The sequence below is a fragment of the Hesperophylax consimilis genome, chromosome 1 (genome assembly GCF_061612785.1).
Source record: "Hesperophylax consimilis isolate HC1 chromosome 1, BYU_Hcon_1.0, whole genome shotgun sequence".
Taxonomy (NCBI): Eukaryota; Metazoa; Arthropoda; class Insecta; order Trichoptera; family Limnephilidae; genus Hesperophylax; species Hesperophylax consimilis.
The window spans coordinates 22030824-22056151 of record NC_142836.1 but is presented as its reverse complement, the minus strand read 5'-3'; the positions used below and the strand labels follow the sequence as shown (position 1 = coordinate 22056151).

Here is a 25328-nt window from a genome sequence, read left to right as displayed (position 1 = left end):
TCTAAACGCGTCTTCATTATGCAATCAGAAAATATAAAAAAAATGATTGAATGCAATTAATTGTAATGTCTGAAATAACGCCAATGAATCCATTTAAATTCTCAATGCGAAATAATATCTACATAACAACTTGTCTGCGAACAGTTTATAACTGCATACAATATGGAACATACAACCACTAGACAAATACATACCCGTATTATGTCGGTGGAAAACTAACTACGTAATAGAGTGGAGATGATCGCAATGGAAGTGACTAATGGGGATCTTGTTGGAATAAATAGCCTTACTAATAAATGTTGATTACCAACCGTGTATGTAAAAAACTTTCTAATTAACTAAATTAATTAAACCCATGTTTAACAGCCATAACAAGTTATGCATATTGTTTATACAACGGAAGAGGGTAGTTTTGATAGTTTAGATTTGTTGTATACATCGAATTTCGGAATATTTACAAAGTATTTTAAATGAGCTATAATCATTTTCTTTTTTTTAAAGATGTCGTAAAAACAAATAAAATTTTTGAAAATAGACGAATTGCCCATTAGACTTTTGTATTTGAAATATATATTAATATTTATAAATTGAAACAGTTTAATTTCGAACATGAAAAAGTGAAAACACATAGGTATATTGTTACTCCAAAGTCGGAAAGATTTACAGAATACGAAATTTCCCAACACATTCCTTTTATTTAGGGAATCCGTAAGAAAACAGTTACTTTACTTTATATCTCGTTTACAAAATAAAAAATAATATATTTACTTAGAATTTCTAGAGAATAACAAAAAAAAATACATTTTCTATTCATTGTTTGTCAAATATAAACGTTGATTTCTTGGGTTTATATTCACCTACATATGTATAAAGCATTTATGTTAATAAAAAATGTCACTTTCATGGAATTCTTATTAAATTTACCCTGTAACGGACTAAATGTGAGAAATAATATCATTTTTTCAAATCGGAAATCCCATGCCAAAAAGCATGGTCGCATGTTTTTTCGCAGCACAGTAAGGCTGGTAGTGTCAAGTGTCGCATCTTTTACAAATATTCTTTCCTGAATTTTGAAAGTGGTAAATTTGGGGTGGGTTAATCTTACTTACCTTTGCGAAATATACATAGAATAAGCATATAGCCAGGGTAGGCAGAGGGGAACTCATCATGGGCCAGTTGTTGACTCTGGGGTCACTGAGGTTGTCCATCAGATTGTGGTATTCCGACAGAAATGACGTCACGAGGTTAGCCATTCTGATATCTTTGATATATTGCTTGTTTCGAAAATGTGTTTTTGTACACGCTGCGTGTAACAACTTATTTTATGTGAGAAACTACTTTATTTTAACGATTTTGATCACTTTATCCAGCTTTCCATTTGTTGTTCTGTTGAGATCTGAAACAAAGAAAAAAAAATTAAACTGAAGAACCTTCGTGGCTAAATTTTCCTGGTTTCTTGGCTTTGATTATGGGTTCGGACCTCTGGAGGTCATAGTTTATCTAATTTATATGGGTTATTTGACATAACATATTGTATTGTAGAATTAATGTTTTAAAATTTAGTACAGGGTGTTTTGAGTTAAGCTTGGTTTCGATAATACCATAATCATATTTATCAGTGTCACGAAGCTCTATCTCGGACATACAGCCGTGAGATACAATTGAGCGTATCAATTGGCCGTACATTTGGGCATATGAGCATTCTTATCTTTATTTGCTTTTATCTCAAAACTATGTTTTTGTAGATAGGCCCCTGTGATCTTAAACCCCCGGTGTATCTCTCCGGACCAGATTACAGATCTGGGTATTTCGGCCTGTTGGCTGATATGTATTTATTCTTATCAGCTTAATTATAGACATTAATAATAATTATTAGTATTATTATATTATATTGGTTAGTATTTCAAAATTATGAGGATGTCCATTTGGAGAACTGAAAATTGCTGTAAGGGATTTTTTACAATACGGCGCTGTATAAATCATTCAACAATAGGTTAATAGCTAGTGATAAAATATCTTGAAAGTGGATAAAATGTGAGTAATTTAATAGGAAGATTCGTGATCTAATGCAAAAATATCCCGATTTTCATACGCACGTGTTTCGACATCATGATAATATATTCGTAATTTACGAAAAGTTTATCAGGAAAACTTAATGATATGAAATTCTGTTCATTTATCAAAAACCTGGTTAAATTATTCGTTTTCCTGTTAAAATAGGACCACGGGTCTATAAAGAATGAATTGAAAGAGTTCCTAACAAAGTATCAGTCAAATGTAAATGTTTTATGAGGACGACGGAACACGTGTTCAAACAAATATTTATTTATTACACGCCCTAGTGGGCTTTTCTTTTAAAAAAATACAAGCATTTTGTATCAGAGTAAACACTTAAAAATTACTACAATAAAGAAGAATGTAAACATAATGGCAAAAATGAAATCTCACGCATATAATTGAGTTTAAAAGATTCAACAAAACAAAATAGTAGAAGCGGAGAAGTTATATGGGTAAATAGGTCTATTTGTGTCTATTAGAATAAAAGTGATAGAATATACCAGATCAGAATATTTGTTTCCGAGATTGTGAAGTCTCAGAATCGGAGAATTTTGGTAAGCTGGTCCTGGTGTTATTGAAATAAAAATTTAAGAAATGTCGGCATGATTTTTTGGGAACATAGATATTGATACATGGAAGTAATTCGGGACAGTCAATTTTAAAATGTAGTATTCTTTGTAACAGTATTAAATCTGTGCTTATTCTTCTTTCTGAAAGTTTCAATAGAGACATTTTATCCAAGCGGTAATTGTAATTTATGTTTTGTATAGGAAATTGTATTGATATATATTGTAAATTTTGTATTGATACTGATATAAATAGGTATATTGTAGAGTGCCGCCATGATATCTCTTCGGAAAAGAAGACGTGTTCTTGATATATTCTGAATGACTAAAAATTTTTCAGGAAAAGAAGAAGTAACTTTTTAATATGATCATTTATCTGCGTGTAAATCAATAAACTATAAAATAAATAAATAAATAAACTGTAAACCATCGACCAAAATGCCATCACATTTTTATTACTCCAAATAACCAATGTCCTGATACACCTTACATATTATTTATTTATTTTATTTATTTATTTATTTATACGCCTAAAAGACTTTTACATAAAAGAGATATATGATGCAGTGTAGGATGCAGGAGATTATCTGTATTACATAGGAAATAATAATAGTGTGTAGATGTAGGTACAAAATGGATCTATGAATACAAAAATATAAAACTGTAATAACAAGTATAATTAAAATAAAAAGAACATGAAATAATATTAGTAAAACGTACCAGTAACATAAAATAAAATAGAAATTAAAACGATACTACATATAAAATACATTACTAAAACTACACTAAGAGCGCTACTATAATTTGTAGGATTCAACACAGTGCCAGTATATATTAGACTTAATTATATAAATAGTGTCATTACATATTAGTTATACAGGATGTATCAGCACGTACCCGAAGGATTTTAACCAGCGATTCTTGAGCATATTTGGTGTTAAAAACGTAGATATCATTTTGCTGTTAGATGATATATATTTTTCGATTAAAAAGAAAAATATGTTTTTTTTCTGCCACACGTTGCCACTGGATAATTGGGTACAGCATAGCAGGTCACGTGATACGCACTCCGTCTCGTTCCAGCAGCACAGCAACAGACGAGATAGAGCACAAATCACGTGATCTATCGCGACGTGTAGCAGTGTGTTCAGTGACGACGTGTGATATAAAAATATTTTTTTTTGTTTTATTAAAAAAAAAATTATCATCAGACAGCAAAATGACATTTACAGGTTTGACTCCAAATATGCTCAGGATTCGGTGGTTAAATCCTTCGAGTACCTGCTATTTTATCCTGTATAGATATATTATGATGAAGTCCAGTAACCACTCAGAGGTGCAGGAGACCGCGAGAACCTTACTAGGTACTGCGTATCAGATTCATAAAACACAAGGTAATAATGCTTTACTCTCACAAAGGAAAATTGCACTATCCTCTACGAGACGTGGGTTGATCCAAGATGCATCATTAAACAGGTATGTAACCTTAACTTACCATGCCGCACTGGTCATGGCCATATCTCGCAAGGTAAACAAGGAACTGGCTCCAAAATTCTGAAAAATTCCCAAAAATTTCGTCTAATATCACTTTTCCTGAACATTTTTGCGATGGTAAAATGATCGAAAAAATTTTCAAAACACCTCAATATTTTTTTACCCCTTCACTGTTGAAGAATAAAGGTTTTTACTGTTTTTGTTTTGAATACCACACAAGATTCCCAACTGGTCAAAACCAGTGAGTTGTGTAAGAAATGAGATTTTTTTTTTAATTTATTTTTTTACGGAACGGCGATCTTTTACCAGGGCGATTGTTAGTGTTTATACTACTCTGGAAAGTGCCGCTAATTAACTGTTCTGATGACGTACACTGTAATGCTTCCGAAACGTTGGGTAAAGAAGGAGGAATCGCAACACGGCATGATATCCCAAAAATATTAGTAATCAACCTTTTTGCTTTCGTTTAGAATCTAAAAAAATGATGTCCCGTGGGATTTTTTATAATATGATACATTTTTGATGGCTTAATTAACTGATAATTGATTAATTATTTATTTTATAGACCTATTAAATATTATCATAAAATCGATATTTAAATTACAATTTATAGATATTTATTCATCATAAATGTTTGTGTTGACCGAAATCTATCACGGTCATATGTTATTTTATTTTAATTTTTTTATTCCAGATCTCCGGGAGGGTGGGGCAATCTATATTTTACTAAAATGATAGGTCGTTTTGCCGGTTGTTTGATATCAAGGTATTATAACGTAATTGTAATGAGTAAGATTAAGAAAGGGAGTACAAGGAGAATACATGACGCGAATGAGAATGGTAGATGTTGTAGGAACGCTCTTGAAAGACATCCTATCCTATCCAAGACATGACACGTTCAAATGAATCAAATACTTGAGCCATGTCAAGAGTCAGAATAATGTAATAGTATGTATGAGACGATGTATGAATGTGAATGAATGTGCCAAGAACGAGTTGTTTGATGGTCCTTCCTTTTTAACGTTTAAAAAGTTAGTTCATAACGAGGTAAGGTAACAATGAGGTTGTTTGTAAAACCAGGTTTATGATACTAATGTACACGTTATGTCATCACATTCATTTTCCTAAATCCTTAAAAATGATTTAGAAATAAAGTTATACAATAGATTTGCAATTAAACAATATTGATCTAATGAAAATAATAAGTACGCGAGAAACACTTAATTTTATTGTTCTACTTATTTAGCAATAATTTTAGTAAACTGAAATGAAATTTGGAAAATATCAGCTGTCACCTAATAAACGTTTTTATTAGTTATTAGCCAATAATATAATAACAGCCTCGGCTGTGGGTCACAGGGTGAGTGGTTCATTTATGATCACAGGGCTTGGCACCTCCAAGTTCGACACACAATGAGCATATATTATTGCGAAGAGGTAAAATGAATTCATTACGATTTTTAACGCAATCAATGCGTAACAGGAAGTGATAATATGTCAATAGCCAATGCTCATCAAAGTTACGTATTCATTGTCTGAATTGCATAAATTTTTTTTAATTTTTAATTTTTAAAAAGAAAGACAAACATTCCCGGGTCACGGATAACCCAACAATGTTTGAAAATCTCCTACTACCACCACAGAAAGCCGAAAATGTTGCTTGTGTTGTGATGGAGGACTTAGCCAGCCGAGGAATCGAACACGCGACGCTCGGGTGAGACCCAAGCGCTATGCCCACTCAACCACTGACCGGTCGATTAAAAATGTTTGTTTGGTTTTAAGATGCAGCAGTGGGGCGCATTGGTAGGCAGCCACTGACAGTTGGCCAGAGATGCAGCAGTGGCGTGTGTTATATTGTGGTGAAATAAGAATACGATTATAATTGTATTGAGTTTAATAAATAAACCATTCTTATTGACAGTCGTTTAACAGTTGTTCACTGGAACACGTTCAGAAGCAAAGACAATATGGGCATAGATAATAGACAAAGATAATATGTAGGCAGTGTATATCCAAAAGCGTGCATTGGTAGGCGTTCACTGGCAATTGACCCCTTGACCAAGGGTAGCTCTTTAGGTGTTGATTATTATTTTTCATCGTGCCATAAAATAGGGAAATAATTCGCTCAGGGCAGATTGAAACTAAACATTAGATATTGGCCTATCATATAGAGAATATATAGTGATATAAAATATTGCTAATTTATTAAAAAATCAAGTCAAATTATTTGTATTCCAAATTCAAATAAATTTATGGATTTTCTAACAAAGTATCAGTTAAACGCAAATGCAGTATGAGGACGGCGGAACACGTCTTTATAAAAATAGTAATATTGTCGCATTTCGTCACAATATTTTTTAGGGAAAGAACGCCTATATGAACAGTGAACACGTGTTCCGATATATTCTGAATGGAAAATATTTTGTCAGGAAATGGATTGCCTCACGTCTTTAACAGGAATTCGATAAATCAGCCATACTCATTTTTCTCCGTGCAGAAGTAAATAAAAAAATAACTTTTTTTTTCAGAAATCTAAGCACAAAGAAATGTTGGCACGACCTTTATAGGCTGCACGTCACTGGTAGACAAGTACCTACCTATTACATATACAGTATAAGGAGTAGATGATACAGTATATGGTAGGGAAGCTCACACACGTGGTTAGCAATGGGTAGTTGGTTGGTACTTGATGGAATTATAAAAAATTGTGAGAGACCTTGACCGACATTGTTCGTTTATAAAGTTTGCCCGTCTACGCACAATAAAAGCCTGTGGATTTTGTTTATCCGCCATGTCAAAATAGGTACCTCTTAATAGCGATGCTGTGAGGATAGGTACCTATGTAACACGAGATGAAAAAACACTTGACATAAGACAAGTATTTATTTATGGAGACTTAATGGTGAATCACAGTGGAAAAAAATAATAAATAACTTATAACAACTATTGAAGATAATATTAGCGAAAATTTGAAACAGAAATATCAGAAAAACATACGGTCGCATCTGGGACTTGAACACAGGACCTTTGACTAGCCGGGGCGCTGCTCTACCAACTGCGCTAATAGGACCCTATTTCTTTCGGTTATATTTCGCTTATATTATCTTCAATAATTGAACATTATAATTTGAGGTTTTACTCATTAAGTTATTAAAAACAAAAACGTTGCATTGTTCCTTTCCCGTAATTCGTGGCTAGGCTCGCGGAAATTTGCCATGTTTATACGCACCCTTATACGAATAAATACAATGAAAAATTAAACTAAAAAATACTTTTTAATAAAATAATTTTTTTTATTAAAAATTAAAACTAAAAAAACAACAACAACAGTAATATATTTTTTTTCAATGGACAAATAAAAAACACCCCTCATACACACTAACATAGCTTTTTATGGGGGTACATCTTTATATACAAATATAGATACGTAATTATGAAAATAAAATGTTACTACATGTTTATTTACATTTTAAATGTCACTACAAGGTGAAGCAAATATTATAAAGTGAATATGTGACAATTTTAGCAAATAGCGTCACATTTAATTGTGTTTTGTCATTGTTGTTGTGGAAAGATAGATAAATTATTTGACAACAAGCATTGGAGCGATACACACCTGAAGAATGCGGAATATTTGTTACTGCTTATTTGACCAATTTCCGGTCCGTTGCAACGTGTTGTTTTAAAAGAGCGCGAATTTCGTCGTCGTTTTCCTCGTCGTCCTGCATTATGTGTGCGAACAATTAATAATTATTCATATAAAATTTCCTTGAAAATAGAGCACAATTTTCAAAAATTTCTTCACGTTCACATTACGACATTACTTTTGCTCCACTTGTGTATATGAAGTATTATTATATTACTAAATTATGTCTATATTTTTACTCGCTAAAACTCTTATATATTCTATTTAGATAAATTGTTCCAGGGAAAAAGGCGTGATGTTAAGGTTGGGGAGTGACTTTATATTATTAAGGGTTCTGGAAGAGAACTGAAAAATGATCTAAATATTAATATTATGAGCCACAATGTTTTAATAATTCACAAGTAATTGTATGTATACATTTGCGAACTGAAACGTGAGCCGAACCATGAATTGGTTTTCGTGTTTGGTGACCAGATCTGAATAGCCTGGTACTTCCCTACCTTCCTCTTCCACATCTCCTTCCCATCCCCATTATCTCAAGCCTCACAACATCCCGCAATAGGAGATGCCATAGTTTCACTGGCCTCAGGCGGTTGGGAGTAGTTGGGACTCATGTAGGGTATTCACATTAAAAAATACTGAGAGTACCGATATTTTACACTCTGTAACATGTTGCAAATATACCTACTTTACATTTGAACTCACAATATACAGCTTTCTAGTCGAGAGCTTTACTCGACCACGGAGGTCGTCAAAAAAGAACCATAGAAATCATAAACTTTTGTAAATTGGTGTTTAATGTTTGTTTTTTTAATTAAAGATAAAAATAATTATGTTTGATGACTTTTGGAGCACACTGCACCAGAGATGTGCAAAATGGGTACCTAAAACCATTTGAAATGCAAAATGGAAATGGGTCAAAACTTTTCCATTTGAAAATGCAAAATGGTTTTTAGAAAAGCATTTCAAATGCAAAATGCAAAATACCTATTTTCAAAATGCATTGAAAATGTAAAATGGTTTCTCAGGTCAAACAATTGAAATAATTATAGAATTTTTAAACAATTTTCATTTAATAATGGAAATCAATGTAGAACAAACATATTACATGATGGTATATCCAAAAACACCACGACTACAGATTATGAAACCACAAAAAATTTGCGCGGGATTAATGTTGCCAACGTAAAAACATAGAAACTGCTATCTAACATTTAATATTACAGCGTTATGGCCACATGTTCAGTATTTGAATCAGTATTTTTTGTAATGGTATCACTCAATTGCCAGGGCTCCTACCAGGGAGCAACTTGAGAAATGTAAATTATCTCTCATAGCGAGGTTGAGGACCGACTGATATTTGGGGCTTATGAAAAAAAGATGAGTGGAGATAGTAGGAAGAATGTTGCAAAAAAGTATTTAAAATGGAAAATGCAAAATGTTTTTTAGAAAAGCATTTAAAATGCAAAATGGAAAATACCCATTTTGCATTTTGCATTTCCATTTGAAATGGATTTATTTTAAATAAAGAACATCTCTGCACTGCACACACTACACTTGTAGCGTCGTTAGAAACCAGTTTGTTGAATAATAATCAAATTAAAATATCACTGATATGGATGTGGAAGGTGTTCCGATACCTTTACCGGTACTTATTAGTCCCACGTCTAGCAAACCAGAACACGTGTTAAAATGCATCATTGCGCAAATAATATTACCGGAGTAGTTAATGTCATAAAGCAGGCAGTCAACAAGCTACAAATTATGTTGACCCGCTTACTCGGTCGAATATATATATTATAGAGGAAGAGAGAGAGAGAGGAGTTAATATCTCCCACTGTGGTGTAATGCTATGGGTCTAAAGAGTACTGCTGAAGAGGTAAAAAGATCTACCTTAACCAGTATCTCCAAATCCGGTCCGCCACTCAACAGGTGGGCAGACGCTAATCAATCTTAAACAAGACCCAGACAATCCTCATCCCAGAAACCCGGGCACCCCTGCTAAGTCACTGTGATGTCGGTACGAATGTGGATGAGTGCAAGCGAGATGGAATGCTTGCAAGATCTTATAAAAGGCGATGCACGTTAGTTGTGCGCTCTCTTTTGTTACAAGCAGTTCCCCAATAAATATCAGTACAAGATCAAGTATCATTATTGTGTACGACCTTCACCCTCTACAATAATACTCAGCCTCTACACCACATTGGCACGAGCTATATATGGCACACATTACAGTCACCAAACGTGAACTACTTGCGTAGTTGATAATCCAATGAATGGTTTATTTATTAAAAATTTTCCAAATTATTCATTATTAGATATTTACAATTATAAAAATCTATAGTAACTTCCTGAAAATCAAAATTCTAGTCAGGGCTCGGCAAATTACCGCCCCCGGGCAAAAAGCGATACACTGCCTCTCTTAATCCGGCCCGCGAGCTAATGACAGATTGTTCACTGAAATGCAATAAATTGAGTTTAAAATATATTATAAAGCTTGAAGTAGAGAAGTTTATGCCTGCGGTGTACTATTGACTTCGGGAAATTAAGGATATTGCGCGGTACTGACATAAAAATCTCAAATCTATGAATTCACCGGCTTTGTTTAAGGCATGCATTTCTTCCGCATATGAAAAATGGGAACTAAAATGGTTGTAGAGGTATGTTGAAAATCAAATAAAATGTCAAATTGGTCCATATTTTTTTTCGATCCTCGGAAAAAAAGTTTGCCGAGCCCTGTTCTGGATAATGTCACCTACTTTATTCTGGGTAAAAAAACTAGAATAATTTGTGAACATTACATTATTATTTGAATCATACTATTAAATTAAAGTGATTTAATTGTTAGGTATTATGCCGTGTTACGCTACCTCCTTCTCCATCCAACGTTTCGGTCCATCCATCAGGGGGGATGTATAATAAGGTGGAGTGAAATTTTTTTTTTGAGAATTTCGAAATCGACATAGTTGGGAAAGATGCTCCATATATTAACAATTACAACAAAAATAATTAAAAAAATATATTCACAATACCTGGACATCGCCAAAGCTTTATATTTGATCATTTTCACGATTTTACCTAAGTATTTATAGCTCATATACGCGAAATAAAACACACATAAAATTTGTATTTTACCATTTATTTTACAGATAATACATTCGTAGATTGTTAGAATGGCACAAATAGTGGAAATAAAAAATGTACATATATTATTTACCGCATTGAAAAACTTGAAAATTACAAATGTTTCTATGAAGCTACTGCATTTTGGTGTTAAAAATAGGCATAAGGTGTCGTGACTCTAACCTTGTTTTTATTAATCCATCTCGCCTCAAGGGTCCACAAGCAACGGCTGAGGCTTCTGTTACAATTTTCACACGAAAATTCTTTATCAATCATTGGTAGTATGACATCCTAAATTATCGTTTGATCGGTAATGGCTTTTAAAATTGTCTCGTCACTTACAAATTTGGTTAGTGGTGGCTCGGTTATATTTTCCCACTTTATAACATCAATATAATCATCTGCTGAAAAATCAAAAACAGGCACTTTGAAGGTACGAATAAAGTCTGATTGCATTTTCATTTGCTGAGCTTTCAAAATTCTTCTAAACGCCAACTCTCTTACGTATTTTCGGTTGTCGTTTAACATGGCTAACAATATATTTTCGTGATTCCCAAAAAAGCCATTACGCTGGATTACTGGATCAATAATATCTTTTAAATCACTGGGCGAATACCGTGAAAGCACTATTGTTTCGTGTAAATGCCTTGCACTGGAAAGACATAATGGTTTGGTCTTAATGTTGAACCACATAGGTGCGTAAACTGTTAATACAAATGTCGTTAAAGTTACCATATTTTTTATGGTTTTAGGGTAGAAATGTAAAGCCGAAGAATCCGATTCTCTGTAGTGTAGCCACCTGGATTGTACAATTTTACCGGGATTTGTTTTTGATAAATTTTCATTGCAGAATCCGGAGTCAATAGTTTTACACATTTTCAGTAGATACAGCTGATCTGTACTTAAATCCTGTGTATTTGTCATACTTGGTAATGAACATTGAATGATTTTAAATATCACGACAGGAAGTTGTTCACACTTATTTAAAGATTTACCAATAATTCCAGTGAAACTTTGCGGTCCAGTCGTGGTTCCGTCGATGTTCTCAAAAAGATGTCGCAAAATGAGTTCGTTTGCTTGTAATTGACAGACAATCCACTGTAAAGGCCGTTTGAGATGTGATTCAAGGCACCAAATAACACCTCCTTTGTACCTCGTATTAACTGCAGTTCCGTCGCATCCAATTGCAACATTTTTTTACAAAGCAATATCTTTCGAAGACAGTAATGAAATAATTCCATTACTTATTGCTTCAGATTTTCCGGTTTTTAATGAAATGTGTTCCATGTACTCGCTACCTGGTTCTTTTACTAAACTAACGTGTTCTTCAGTTAATATTTTTCACCGGTTGTCCTCCATGCTTAAAGTTTTGTCCTTCCGTCCGTCGAAGTATAAACCAAATTGATTGGAATCGATTACTAACGGCTTACTAGTAAGGGCAGTTCTTTTCTTCATTCGAGCTCGACGAATTTTACTCCTATCCACAACGCGAGATGTATCGTTCTGTGAAATTAAGCCAACATCTTGTAATACAGCGAAAACAATTGCAGCTCCTGCTGGATCAGAAATACAATATCTGTCTAGTGTTCTGGCCACAACAGGGAAGTCTTTCACCTCATGGTGAGAATTATTTGGTTGTGCTTCACTATGCATTATTTCTTGAGGAATTGAAGACGAAGCACATTTTTTTGAGAGTCTAAAGTTTAAACTACGAGAAGGAATAGCGTCAGTACCCCGATCTACTAGATAATGTCTAGCGGATCGGAAACTTCGCCAAGATGATACGCGATACACTTCACTCTGTTTGATACGCGTTTGGGGTAGAAGGATTCGATGTTGTGTGGGAATATTTTAACTGTTCCTACAGTCCTACTTTATAATTATATTATAAAATAATAATGTAATTATATCATAGGTAATAATTAAACACTCAATTTTTTTTTTTACATATTTATAAGCATTTTTAAGAATCGGGAGAACATTATTGGTGTTTTCAGTGTTTTTATCAAAAATTCAAAGTGGTGGCGATGTCGTAATTATAATTAAATATTTTTTTATTTAAGATAAGTACATAACGGAGCACCAATCCCGCGTATGTCGAATTCTATATTACGAAAAAAAAAATTCTCCATACTAGACCGCTCCACCTTAATGTATAATCGATCTGGTAAATTGTGTGCTTATGTGTGCATATGCAATACCAATTCCAATCCTCTAAGAGCTGATATTACAGTATGATTTAAAATGGTTTTTTGAGTTTAGTTTTGGTGTAGCCGGCAATTACCTTATACCAAGAACTATTGAGCTTAGACCCGTCGTCTTTGTTAATTTCAATTGACTTCGTAATTAGGCGAACTCTATGCATGTCGGACTTCAGGAACAAATCCGAGGTAAGGGTCGGCTAAATTAAATGATATGCAATTGCCAATTTGTCAGGGTGGCCAAGTTTACATCCTCGAAAGTGTTCTGATATCCTTTCGGAAATCGTCCGTTTGGTCTGGCCTACATAAAACTTTTCGCATCCGGAACAGCTGAGAGTAACTCCATCTGTCTCAAGAGGAAACTTGGTTTTTGCAGGCCTCAGTAAGTCTTGTATTTTTGTTGTGGTTCCAAAAACGGCAAAAACCAAAGAAGAAAAAAAATCAAATCGAAAAAATTATGTTTGGAAAAAACATCTTGATTCAGAAATAAATCACAGTACGCCACTGGCAGGTAAAATACATAAATAATGAATCTTCGGTTTTAGTTCAATATGATATGATTATCTCTTGCACGAAATGGCTATGATCATCAGTTTCGTAGCTCGATTCCATGTAATTGTAATAATTTTGCGGTTCAGAAATAATCACGATGACTTTAATGGCTTTTCGCGCGATGCAATGGAATTCATAAAATTACTAGGCTTACTTTTTTAAAGCAAATAGTAGAAATTATTTTCTGCTATTGAAATGGTATTATTTCAAATGCATGAAGAAAGACAGTAAGCACTACGCACATACCAGGTACGTACCACATACCATACAACGTGTTATCGATAATCAATAATGTGTACTGTTAATTTATTATCATTGACATTTGAAGTGATATGATCAATAACTAATTTAGCATTAACTTACACTTGCGAAATAGAGTTCGCTAATTTATCAATGGCGACAAGGTTCGCGGATCAAATTTTGAAGTGTTTAATTTTGCATGGTACGGTAGAACCTGTGCCCTTGATGATGATTTGGCTTTTGATTGAGAAGTTGCGGATTTGATTGAACAAAAATAAATCTACTGACAAGAATTAACTTATTTCCAAAAAATCACATTCTCTACTTTATTCCAACATTCGATATTATTTTCGTAAGGTTTTAAAAGCTGTCATAATTTCTAAATTACAGTGCCGACATATATTTAGGTACTATGAATAAATCGTGTTGAAAATGAAGTAGGCATACGTGGGTTCCCGCTGTGTGATTTAAGGCCCCGCATTCCGAATTTCTAGCGATATACGACACACTTCCCTAAACACTACTGTTTCTGTTATATATGCAATAGGTATGAAAAAATTGTTTCTTTAAATGCTACTTAACTCAGATGTCGAGAGATTTTCGCTCTATTTTAAATGAGTCGTGTTGTATTGAATTTAAATAAATTTCGCGCTCCCTTTATTATTCTTATTTACATATCTCCCTTTCAAATCATCTTCAGTAACGTTTTTTTTTTTTTTTTGTACACTTATAACGGAGCCAGATGTTGACATTTTCTAGTGAAAAAAATGTAATGTACTCGTATATTATTACATTCGATTGTTTTAGTTGCTTTATTTTAGAAATGTCCATTGAGTTAAAGAAAGTATTTAATAACATTTCCCATGAAAGACTTGTATTAACATCCCTCAAGGCAAGGTCCTCAGACCATTATTATTTCTAATGTATGCAAATAACATTTTCCAACAGAAAATTAAAAGTTAATTAATTTATAATGCAGATGATAATGTTTTATTAACAAAAGGTCAAACATAGGAACTAGTTTGCAAATGAAGGTATTTATACTTTAAAATAATGTTTTGATTTATATGTAAATGTGTGTAATATGCCCTTGTTAACTCATTGCTTATCTATGGCATTATAGGTTGTGGAGGATCTTACAAAAATAATCTAAGCTGAATAAAAGTTTCGCAAAGAATCGTCACAAGTTAATACTTAAAAAAAACACTTTTTTAACTGTTTCCAGTACCTGTCGATGAGATATTTAAGCAATCTTCTATATTTAAAGTGTGAAAATAAAAAAATAGAAATATTACACCTAATTTTAAAGCAACACAAATGCAGAACCATAATATTTACCAAACCATTAAAAATACAATGACCTCCCTTCTGTAATGCGCTGTAATATCTTCAAATCAGAACAATAAATAAAATTAAAACAAATCAAAAAGAAAACTTAAAATTAAAAAATTAATATTTTATACGACAAACTTAAGAATCGTGGCTCTCTTATTAGGCACAAGAGTTACTGTTTTCTTATAACTGATAAGGTATAAATGAACATGACTAATAATGATCTTAAATTAATGATCTTAATATTTGATAATAACTTAATGATCTTAATATAAACGCCCAATAAACGCCTGGGTTACAGGCATTAATTTAATTTAAATATTTTACAAAATATATATGTACAATGTAACTCGTATTCATTATTTTACAATAAAAAATAAACCAACAATGTATAAAATACATCTATAAATGTTGGTAGTATATCTAGTTTCTATCTCTTATCTCGTTTCTTATCTCTTTCCTAAAAAAAAAAAAAAACAAAACAAAAAAATTAAACTCGAGTCTCCTATCCTCTCCGACATTTATAAATATATATGTATATGTACGTAATAAAATATGTTATTCGTGAAAATATATTATTTTATAAAAATATAAAAATAAATTGTTATGATTTCTATAGAAATAAAATTTCGGAATAGACACAAACCTGTGGATCCTAAAACTCATAATTGCAAAATAATGGTTTTGTTGATGACATGGTGATAATTTTCAAGACAAGAAGAGACATGCTAACTTTTTTTGCATTAGTAAACAAAACCAATATGATGAAATAAACGTTGATACCTACAGTGAAATATGAACAATGACTTTCAGGTGTTTCTAGAGTCATATGCATAAACACAGTACATTTTTCAATGAGCTGGACATTTCGACTTAGTTCTTGCTGAATAATGACCATTTTTAGTAATTTGTGTAATTGGGTTGCAACTTATAACCATATTTACTTTAAATAGGTACCTACACTACCTATTTCAATTAACTTTGTGAGAATTGCAGCCATGTATTATGCTGTGAAAGCATCTGTATTTCCTGTACCTACGTAGTTGACTGGTTTGAATTTAGGCCGATAATTTTACATACCTACCTACGAGTATTAGTTTCTGTTTGAAATTATTTCGAAGGTTTTTCGTAGGAATATTTGAGTCCAAAATGAAAAAAAACACTCTGAAATGTGTTTGGAAGGATTTATCTTCAATATTAAATTTATTTATTTATTAGTTCTTTACATGCGATATCATTTAATATATTTTTATTTGAAACATTGTGCATTTTTGCTAGCTATTTCTCTGATGATCCCAAGTTAAGCAGGGTTATAATTAATACGAATTATGAACAGTTGATACTTAGTATAATAATAAATACAATAAAGCTGAATCAAGGCGCTCGTAAAATAAAAGTACTTAGTACATCGGCGAACAAAAGTCAGAGAATTATAAAATTTGATCTTGAATTTATAATTAAGCAATCATAATGTACGTATTCCTGGAAGTTCATGGTATTAGCTTTACCTATGTGTCTAGAAGTCTATTACCTTTTACAACGGCCCACCCGTGTTGTGAAATTAAAATGCATTTAGACTACCACATTTAATCTATTTCCTTTCCAAGGCGTATGAATTGTCTGCACATTTCAAATTCAACTAGTAGCCTCATTGAAATTGGCCATGAAAAGGACGCCAGTCAGTCATTGAAATTATTAAAATAAACAAACTATACCGCATTATATCATTCAATATATCTAGATATCTCCGTATCTTAAATCTTGAAATTTCAATTCGAGGAGTTTGCTATCTCTGTATCTTTGTGTATGACGTATGACATAGTTTTGTATGACATAGTTTTGTATGACGTATGACATAGTTTTGTATGACGTATGACATCGTTTTCTCTCCCTGACATGTGTAAATAGACATCATTGGAATGGACTAATTTTATGTCAATTATATATTGTATTAATAAATAAAATTGTTTTTAATTGTTTTTTGTTTTTTTTTTCGTGTTTTTTGTTGTCATTTTTTTAAATTAGTACTTTGCTACCTTACTAAAGAATCAAAATACTAATTTCGGTTGTGCCTCTATATGATACTGCGGTTCAATGAACTCTAGAACTTTTGCTTTGAAGTTGAGATTCATTTTAAAAATTTGAAGTGTTATATTGCCTACCTATAACGTCATATTTTTAGCAGAAAATATTTTTAATTGTCATTTTCAAAATTGGAACTGATTTGTCGGAAATTCAGACTGTCCTCATTGATGTGTTATATATTGATGAGCAACCAAGCGAAAAAATTGGTTCCACTTTTTTTACCTCTAATTAGTCCAATTAAACTCTCTAACACCGAACGACTGGAAACTACCGAATCAGGTCCTCGTGCACTACTTGCTATTAAATAGTTTACCACGTTTCGACGAGATATCAGTACGCAATACCGCCTCTACGACCATTTGATTTTTCACTGGTCAGCGATAGTATTTTTAAACATAAATAAATAAACACTTTTTTAAACATATTTAGACTTTTTTAAACACATTTAAGTGTCATCGAATAGTCAAACCAGAATAATAATGCATGAATTTGAAAGGTTAGATTGATTCGTTCCGATAATATTTTCTTACTATGGTACTATTAAATATTCACCTGCACCTCATAACGGGTGCGGTTAATTTGTGATTAGGTGTCTACGCTTTGAATGAACAATTGGTTTTGTGCGGTTCTTTAATCACGATTTTACTGTATAATTAAAAAATGTCTTGTTCTTAGGATTCCCCTGCCATTCAGACATTTGTTTTCTTTTGTCCTTCATTCGAAAACAATCATTTACAATCAGGATTATTACGTTTTTTTAGAGTGCTTCGCCACGATATAGGGGTTTCAGTTTTAGGGGTTGTGAAAAAACTGCGTACCATATTAAATTATAAATCAATACGAAGAATCTTCATTCTCACAAAGACGTTATAAAGTAACTCATTTATTGCAGAGGGTTAACGGAGAAAAATGAGTACGGCGTGTTTTTTTATCAAGTTATTGTTAAAAATGTGACTGTATGATCATTTCCCAATAAAATATTAGTAATTCAGAATATATCTGAACACGTGTTTCCGCAAGGACGAGATGCGAAACTTTTATTAATTTAGAACACGTTTTCCGACTTCCCTATAACATATTCGTGCTTTACTGATAGTTTGTTATGAAATTCATCTAATCATTCATTATAGGCCTACAGTCCCACATTTCAAAGGAAAACGAATAATTTGACCAGACTTTTTACAAAATAACAATATTTCATACATTGATGTTTTAAATTTAGGTGAGGCATGAAGCGAAAAACTGGGTTCCGTTTTTCTACCTCCAACTCTCCCTACGCTCCAACTTGTGTTTATATTTTATTTTATATGTTTTTTATATTTTCTTATTTATTGCCACCATAATACGGGCATTTGCCTAGTTTGGGGTATTAATAAAAAATAAATAAAATAAATAAACTAAAACCACCGATTCCGGTCTGCACGCAACGCTTATTGCGTTCTAATAGTGGAACAAGTTTTGAAGAGATATTAGTATGCAGTAGCGCCTCTAATTGTAGCTCTATGATTTCATATCAGTAAGTTTTCTCTGAAAATTATTTAAAATAATTTTTTAATCTTTGGAGAAATGAAACATTTACTATAAAAAAATTATAAAGAAACCTAGCGGTGATATAGGTTTTAGGACACCCAAAATACCGCGGACGACCCACCTACGAAAAATGTAAAAAAATATTTATGTAACAATACAACTGGCATCAGTCACATAAATTATAAAATTGAGTAGACTATCCATCTCTAATCACGTGGGCATACTTTGTGTTCTTCTCCGGTGCTGATAACAGAAGAACGAAACAGTGAAGAACGGAGAAAATAAAATTAACTTAAATCATGTCGAATACCCAGAGCCAAAAAAACAGTAAAACCAAAATACACTAACAGTCCTTGTTTTCCTACCATAAAATAAAAATGCGAAAGGAATAACAAATCGGATAGAGAATTCCTTGGTCGTCATTCCATGTATTGAATAGTTTTTCCATAAATCTTTAACACTGACCGCAAGCTCAAGCCAAAAGATGTAGAATTTTTTAAATATTTTCTTTACATTAACTCCACACAGGACCCTAAAAAAATATTTTCCCTCAGGGGCTATGTCATCTTTGGGGATGATGTGTGGAGGGCCTTTTTCATTTTTGTGTAAGACGGCTCGTATGCGGATCTTTTGGGATGCTGAGAGGGTCTTGGTAAAGTAAAGGAATGAGAGGAAGTTCTGTGAAGGTAATATGTATGAGGTTTGGGTAGAAATCTAGGGATCAGGGTTTCCAGGAGTTACGGACACATAAAAATATCCCCCCGACTGCGATGGGTCCAGAGGGGTCAAAGGGTCTCCCCAAACCAACATCTTCCGATCTGGAACACACGTGAACAACACGCAGCTGTTGGAAAGGTGCATCCTGAACACACCTCTCCCGATGAACCACTTAGGGAGACCTATAGTAGAACTGTTGGGTACCTTATAAACGGTTCCCAAAGCGGTACCCAAACCCGCCTCCGAAATTCCACTCACAGAATTACTCTAAGTGGAATTGAAGATATTACGGGCATAGCCTGGGAGGAGGGTTGAAAATGAAACTTAGTATTTTTTCGTGCTGAATCGTTACGCAGCGCGCAGGGATCTAGTATATCTGCAATTACACTTAGAGATTGTGACAGAATTTTCTAGGTTAAGAATTCTTACAATGTAGTTGCAAAACATAAAAATAAATACAAGTCGACAATTTTCGCGGAATGTGAAGGTCACACTGATTTCGAAAATACCGAGAAGCACTTACATTAATGATATTAGCAATCAACTGTGATTATTGTGAATACCGTTTCAATGATGTTATGAATGAATGTTTCACTATCCGGAAAAGCGACATCACCTATATATACAATATAACTTCAAAAACGACTATGGCCGATAACCAACACGAGCCCTGGGGTCGGAGGCCTCTGAGCTCGTGCCCGCGTGCTATTAGGGTAAACACGGAACTGCTCATGTCTGTAAGTACGTATCAAATCAAGACCTACATTTTCTATCTATCTATCGATCTACATAAATAAAAATGTAAATGTTCGTTGGTTCAAAATCTTAAATATCTGAAATTTCTTCACCGATCTCTTTGAAATTTTGAGACAGCGTTGCATTGTGTTTTTATAAACCTATATTATATAGATGTGACAGGAAAAACATGCCTTTAAAAAAAACAGCGCCATTTGTATTCACAAAAAGACACGACAATGTTCGCGGTGACCAAGATGCAACGATAAACAAAATAGAGAAAGAAAACATTATGAAAAAGAGAAAAATACTTTAAAGATCGTACATATAGCAGGAGCATTGATATTAGTCAATGAGTAGGAGTTACGGAATTCGTAATAATTTACTAATTTTTAATTAATTAACTTTTTGATTTATTTTTTTCTGATATGCATTTAGAAAATTGAAAAATATCATCGTCTGAAAAGATGCTATTGTATTTTGTGTACGTCCTTCTGAAAATATGAATTTTGTGTGTACTTAGTTTATTAGTGTGGAATAATTGTTTTGATCGTGTGTTTCGTATTGAACAGTGGAATTAATGATATGAATTTAACACGGAAATTTTCGGTTGTTGACTTGATTAGATGTAGCGATTGTAGTTGATTCAATCAATCAACGTATTTTTAACGTTTAAACTAGGAAATTATACAATGTGGGTGTTTGTAATATAAATTTATGGTTTGAATAGGCGGAAGATGTAATGATAATATCCCTAAGCAGTACACCTGTATTGCATCTCAAGGATGTCGTGGATATTAAAAGAACAATGAATTAATCTTTTATTGCCTACATGGTTATGGAAAGCGTATTCCAATTATTTGCATACAATATACAATATATCATTAAATGTGGATATTATGTATTCGTTAAATGAGTGTGGAGCATGGACATTTAAATTGATAGACCAACCAAACAGGGAAAGGGTAAATGAATTACAATATTCAATCAACTCGCAGAGTAATATCACTATTAAGTTCTGAAAGAAAAAAATCAGCTGACGAATTACTAGTGCTTTTTATAATGGATCGCAAACGTAAAAACTGTACTGCAAATCCCAAATCGGGTAAACAAAAGTTTTATAAAAATATTTCATTACACTATAACCACTTTTACAAATGTGTTGTAATTAGAGATGGCAAAATTTCGTTTTAACTAAAAACGCGAAAAAATATTTATGGTTCGAAAATAGGGCATTTATAAGTTTTCTTTGCGTTTCAAGGCGTTTGAAAGTGTTTCCAGTGATTTCTATTTCGCGAATTAACGCGAAAAACGTGATTTTGGCCGTATTTCAGCTAAATTATTCTAATTAGCGAAATAGGCGCGAATTTCCCGAAGGTATTAAAATTACCGGGTATTAAAATAATATGTGAGAATTTCAAAAAATCGATATTTACATTACGATTTTTTATAATTTTGTTACTATTTTATGTGTAAATATTTAATATTTTTGTACTGCAGGCTAAAATTGCTTTTTGACATTACACAAATTGTGCGAAATAAATGACGCCTATTGATGTTAATCGCAATCTGCATTTGTTGTGTTTGGGTTCGACCCGTACTTAGAGTTTCCTTCCTTATTAATTTAATATTAAAATTAATTAATTATAATCTTTCACATGGAAATACTTGCAAATGAAGGTTAAACATATATTTTACCAAAAATACTTAAAATATGCGCTAAAAACATTCATGAAATACATTTTTTTCTATTTTGCTACAAAACGCTAAATTATGCCTCAAAATGCTATAAAACGCTAAATATCCAATTGTTAATGCTAAAAAATCTGAAAATTAATGCAAAATTTTGCCATCTCTAGTTATAATGTACCCACCTCGTTCATTTTTAGCCTTTGAACAGAAAAGTCCCATAATGGATTGCGCTGCAAGCCTTTGCCTTACTTTAGTGAACTATACTTTTCTGCGCAGGGTCTGGTTATTTCAAAGTGCGCTCGTTAGCGGTCAATTATGACCGGTGTCGAAGTTTATTCAAAACATTCTCGAACCCTCCTGGTGACAATAATATGTTCAAGTGGTTTACCTACATCTGTGGAAATGATACCCAAATTTCATGTTAGGGCAAGTTCATCAATTTGAATGTTTACGATGTGGAGCCTACGTAGGATGTAATTATACATTATATACAATGATGCCACACTCACTACCCGAAGCCGTTACAGGATTCACACTTATTAAATTATAATTACGGAAGTAAAATATTGCCTGAACAATCGCACTTCAGGCGAAATAAAACGAGAAGAAAAGATTCTACTTTATAGTACTATATTTTTATGTGAACACCGAACAAGAGTACCTACTGCCAACCGTCTGGAGCAAGTGAGACTATGACATTTCCTATTGGGGTATAATGTGAGGCTGAAGGTAATGAGATGGAGAGAGGATGGTGGAGAAGTACCTGGCTATTCAGGTCTACTAGAAACGAAAGAGAAGCATGTATTTTCACGAATACTCATGAAGGTGCTAGATAAATTTGATATCAACAGCCCTAGTTTTCAGCGGAATTACTCATGACTCATGATCAAAGCCCTTGCAAGGATTCTGAATAAAATCACTACCCTGCTGAGCGAAGAAAATTACTGATATAAAATATTGATAATTTATTGAGAATATCAAATTGAGAAAATGGGACTGGAGGCCTTTGACGAATGAATAGACAGGTTACCTAATAAACTACCCGTAAAATAACGAATGTGTTATGGCGATGTCTCGATGTATTATTAACGTACTAAAAATTAATTAGGTAATGGCCAATATCAGAAACACTCAAACTATTCATTTTCCGTGTGGAGTTGAAAGCTTAAAAATCATTGGTGCCTATTTAATATCATCAGAGATAATAATAATTATAGTAGACAATGCAGATATCCTCCCTCGGGTATGCTCTCAGACAACTCGACAAGCGCTGCTATAATTAAAAGATAAAGCAAGGGTGACATTGCCAAAAAATTGCTCCAGTGTTTACTGAAATAAATAAAATACACAGAATCTTTCCCACGATGTCAGACGTAACCATAACAAAGAACAACTTATTCATACGTATTAAAGGTAAACTGTTTGTAGGAAAGGTATTGTTAAATACTTAATTTCTCACTAGATGGCGTCGAGGTATATTATATCTTCTTTGAATGGTGAAATATTTTGACTTTTCAAGCATAGAGTTGGTTGTTTTCAGGTGAAAAAATCAAAAAAGCAATAATTGTTTAATGAAATACTAGTATTTATTGAATTATTTGGCCGTTAAAAATAAACCGAAGTAGCACAGTGGTTCCGTGCAACTGACAGCCAATCAGAAGGTGAGGGTTCAATTCCCGTCGGCGGCATTTATTTTGTTCTCGGAAGATTTTTTCAATTTATATTTGTGTTTCAGGCTAATAATTATTGCTTATAATTAAAAGAACAACTTATTTGTGTTGTCACTTATGTATTGACAGTATCGCGTGATCTAACAACTAACAACTATCCATAAGATTAAGAATTCATTCGGAATGTTGTAAACCTGTTGATTTCTGATTTTATTATCAGCGTGGAAACATTCTGAATAGATTCTAATGAAAACATAAAAACTTGACGGGAAATTTTAAAAGATTAGTAAGAATATGATCAAGTGATTTCATGATAGAAATTATGAAAAATATCAGTTTTAGATACATGAAGAAAATAGCGTTATTTTAAATCGAAAGGACCTGTTTAGTGAATATAGACCACAAACTAAATGACGGCACACAGAAAGCGGTTATATTCTTCATAAGGTTTACTTCATCCCTTAGCGAATGCAAATAAACTCAATGGATAATGTAGCGGATTATCTCTTCAAATAATTCAACTTTAAACATACATTATCCGTTATCCGGGGGTGCGTTAATTTCGGGGGTGATTCTGCCTAATATTTACCATCGAGTGGTATGTATGCTTATACAATTGACTGTCTAATCTTTCTATATATTGTATGTCTTTGTATTTCCCTTAAAATTTTAATCTTCTATATCTATTTTATTGTTGCTTCTCGTTATATTTGTGCTTTTGTTGTATAATTAATATTGTGAACATGACCAGCTGACAAACTGCTTTGCCCGTTTAGCGGTTATTTATATAGAAGAGTAAAAAAACTCCTTACTGTAGCAATGCGAAAGTAAAATGTAAACAATGTTTAAAAATCAAATGTTTCCTGAAAATTCCATTTTTAATCGTTGTTTTCGAGTTCAAACCTATTTTATGTCCCATGCTGAAATAATAGAGGTTCATTTATACCAAATTAAGCTTTCGAATAAAATTATTAGTCTAAGACTGCAAAAAATACTATTGTTTTTTGCTTAACAGGACTTATTAAATAAAAACATAATCTACTTATTTGAATGTATGTCAAGATGTATATGCCTTATTGTAGGACTAATTTAAACGAGCATTTATATTAATGACTCCACAATAATTGAAGTTTTATTTCATAGTGAAATTAGTATACTATCAAAACGGAAATTCTGATTGTGGGTCACGTTCAAGTGTGCAAGAAATGTCGTTTGACTTCGTCTGTCTAATTCTAATTCGTCTGTCATTATTGATCGATAGAGATATCAAATCTACAGGTCGTGAGAGTAATGCATCTCAATCATCGAGACATAATCGAACCAGAGCAACGTGATAAGTTAAATCCCACTCATTCCCAATACTTCATTCCCAAAATGGTACAAAGGCATGTGAAATACCGATCACTATCCAAAGGTTATAATATACCTATTTACATCCAAACGAGTCATGTATATTATTTTCACCAATGCAAAGCTATGAATGCCCTCATAAAGAGCACGTTTCTTTGGTAAAAGCACTACTTAAAAGTTGTTTCCAATATCTGGCATACTTTTTGTTATGGTCTAGAAATCAATTATTAGGTTAAATTGCTTGTGTAGTCCCGAATCATTACATCTTTTTATTAAAATTATTGTACGACTGATTAATCATCCAATCTTTGTTCTATTCGTATGATAAGGCTGGCCG

At 32.8% G+C, this 25328-nt stretch overlaps 1 protein-coding gene across 1 annotated transcript in view; it reads right to left on the bottom strand.

The window, feature by feature from the left end:
* Window positions 1–25328, bottom strand: part of LOC149426447 (very long chain fatty acid elongase AAEL008004-like) — a 93949-nt gene that overhangs the window by 30957 nt on the left and 37664 nt on the right. The window contains exon 3 of the mRNA XM_089651679.1: window positions 1110–1396. Coding sequence (XP_089507805.1) covers window positions 1110–1253 — 144 coding nt within the window. The 5' untranslated portion in view covers window positions 1254–1396. The remainder of the gene's footprint in view (window positions 1–1109; window positions 1397–25328) is intronic.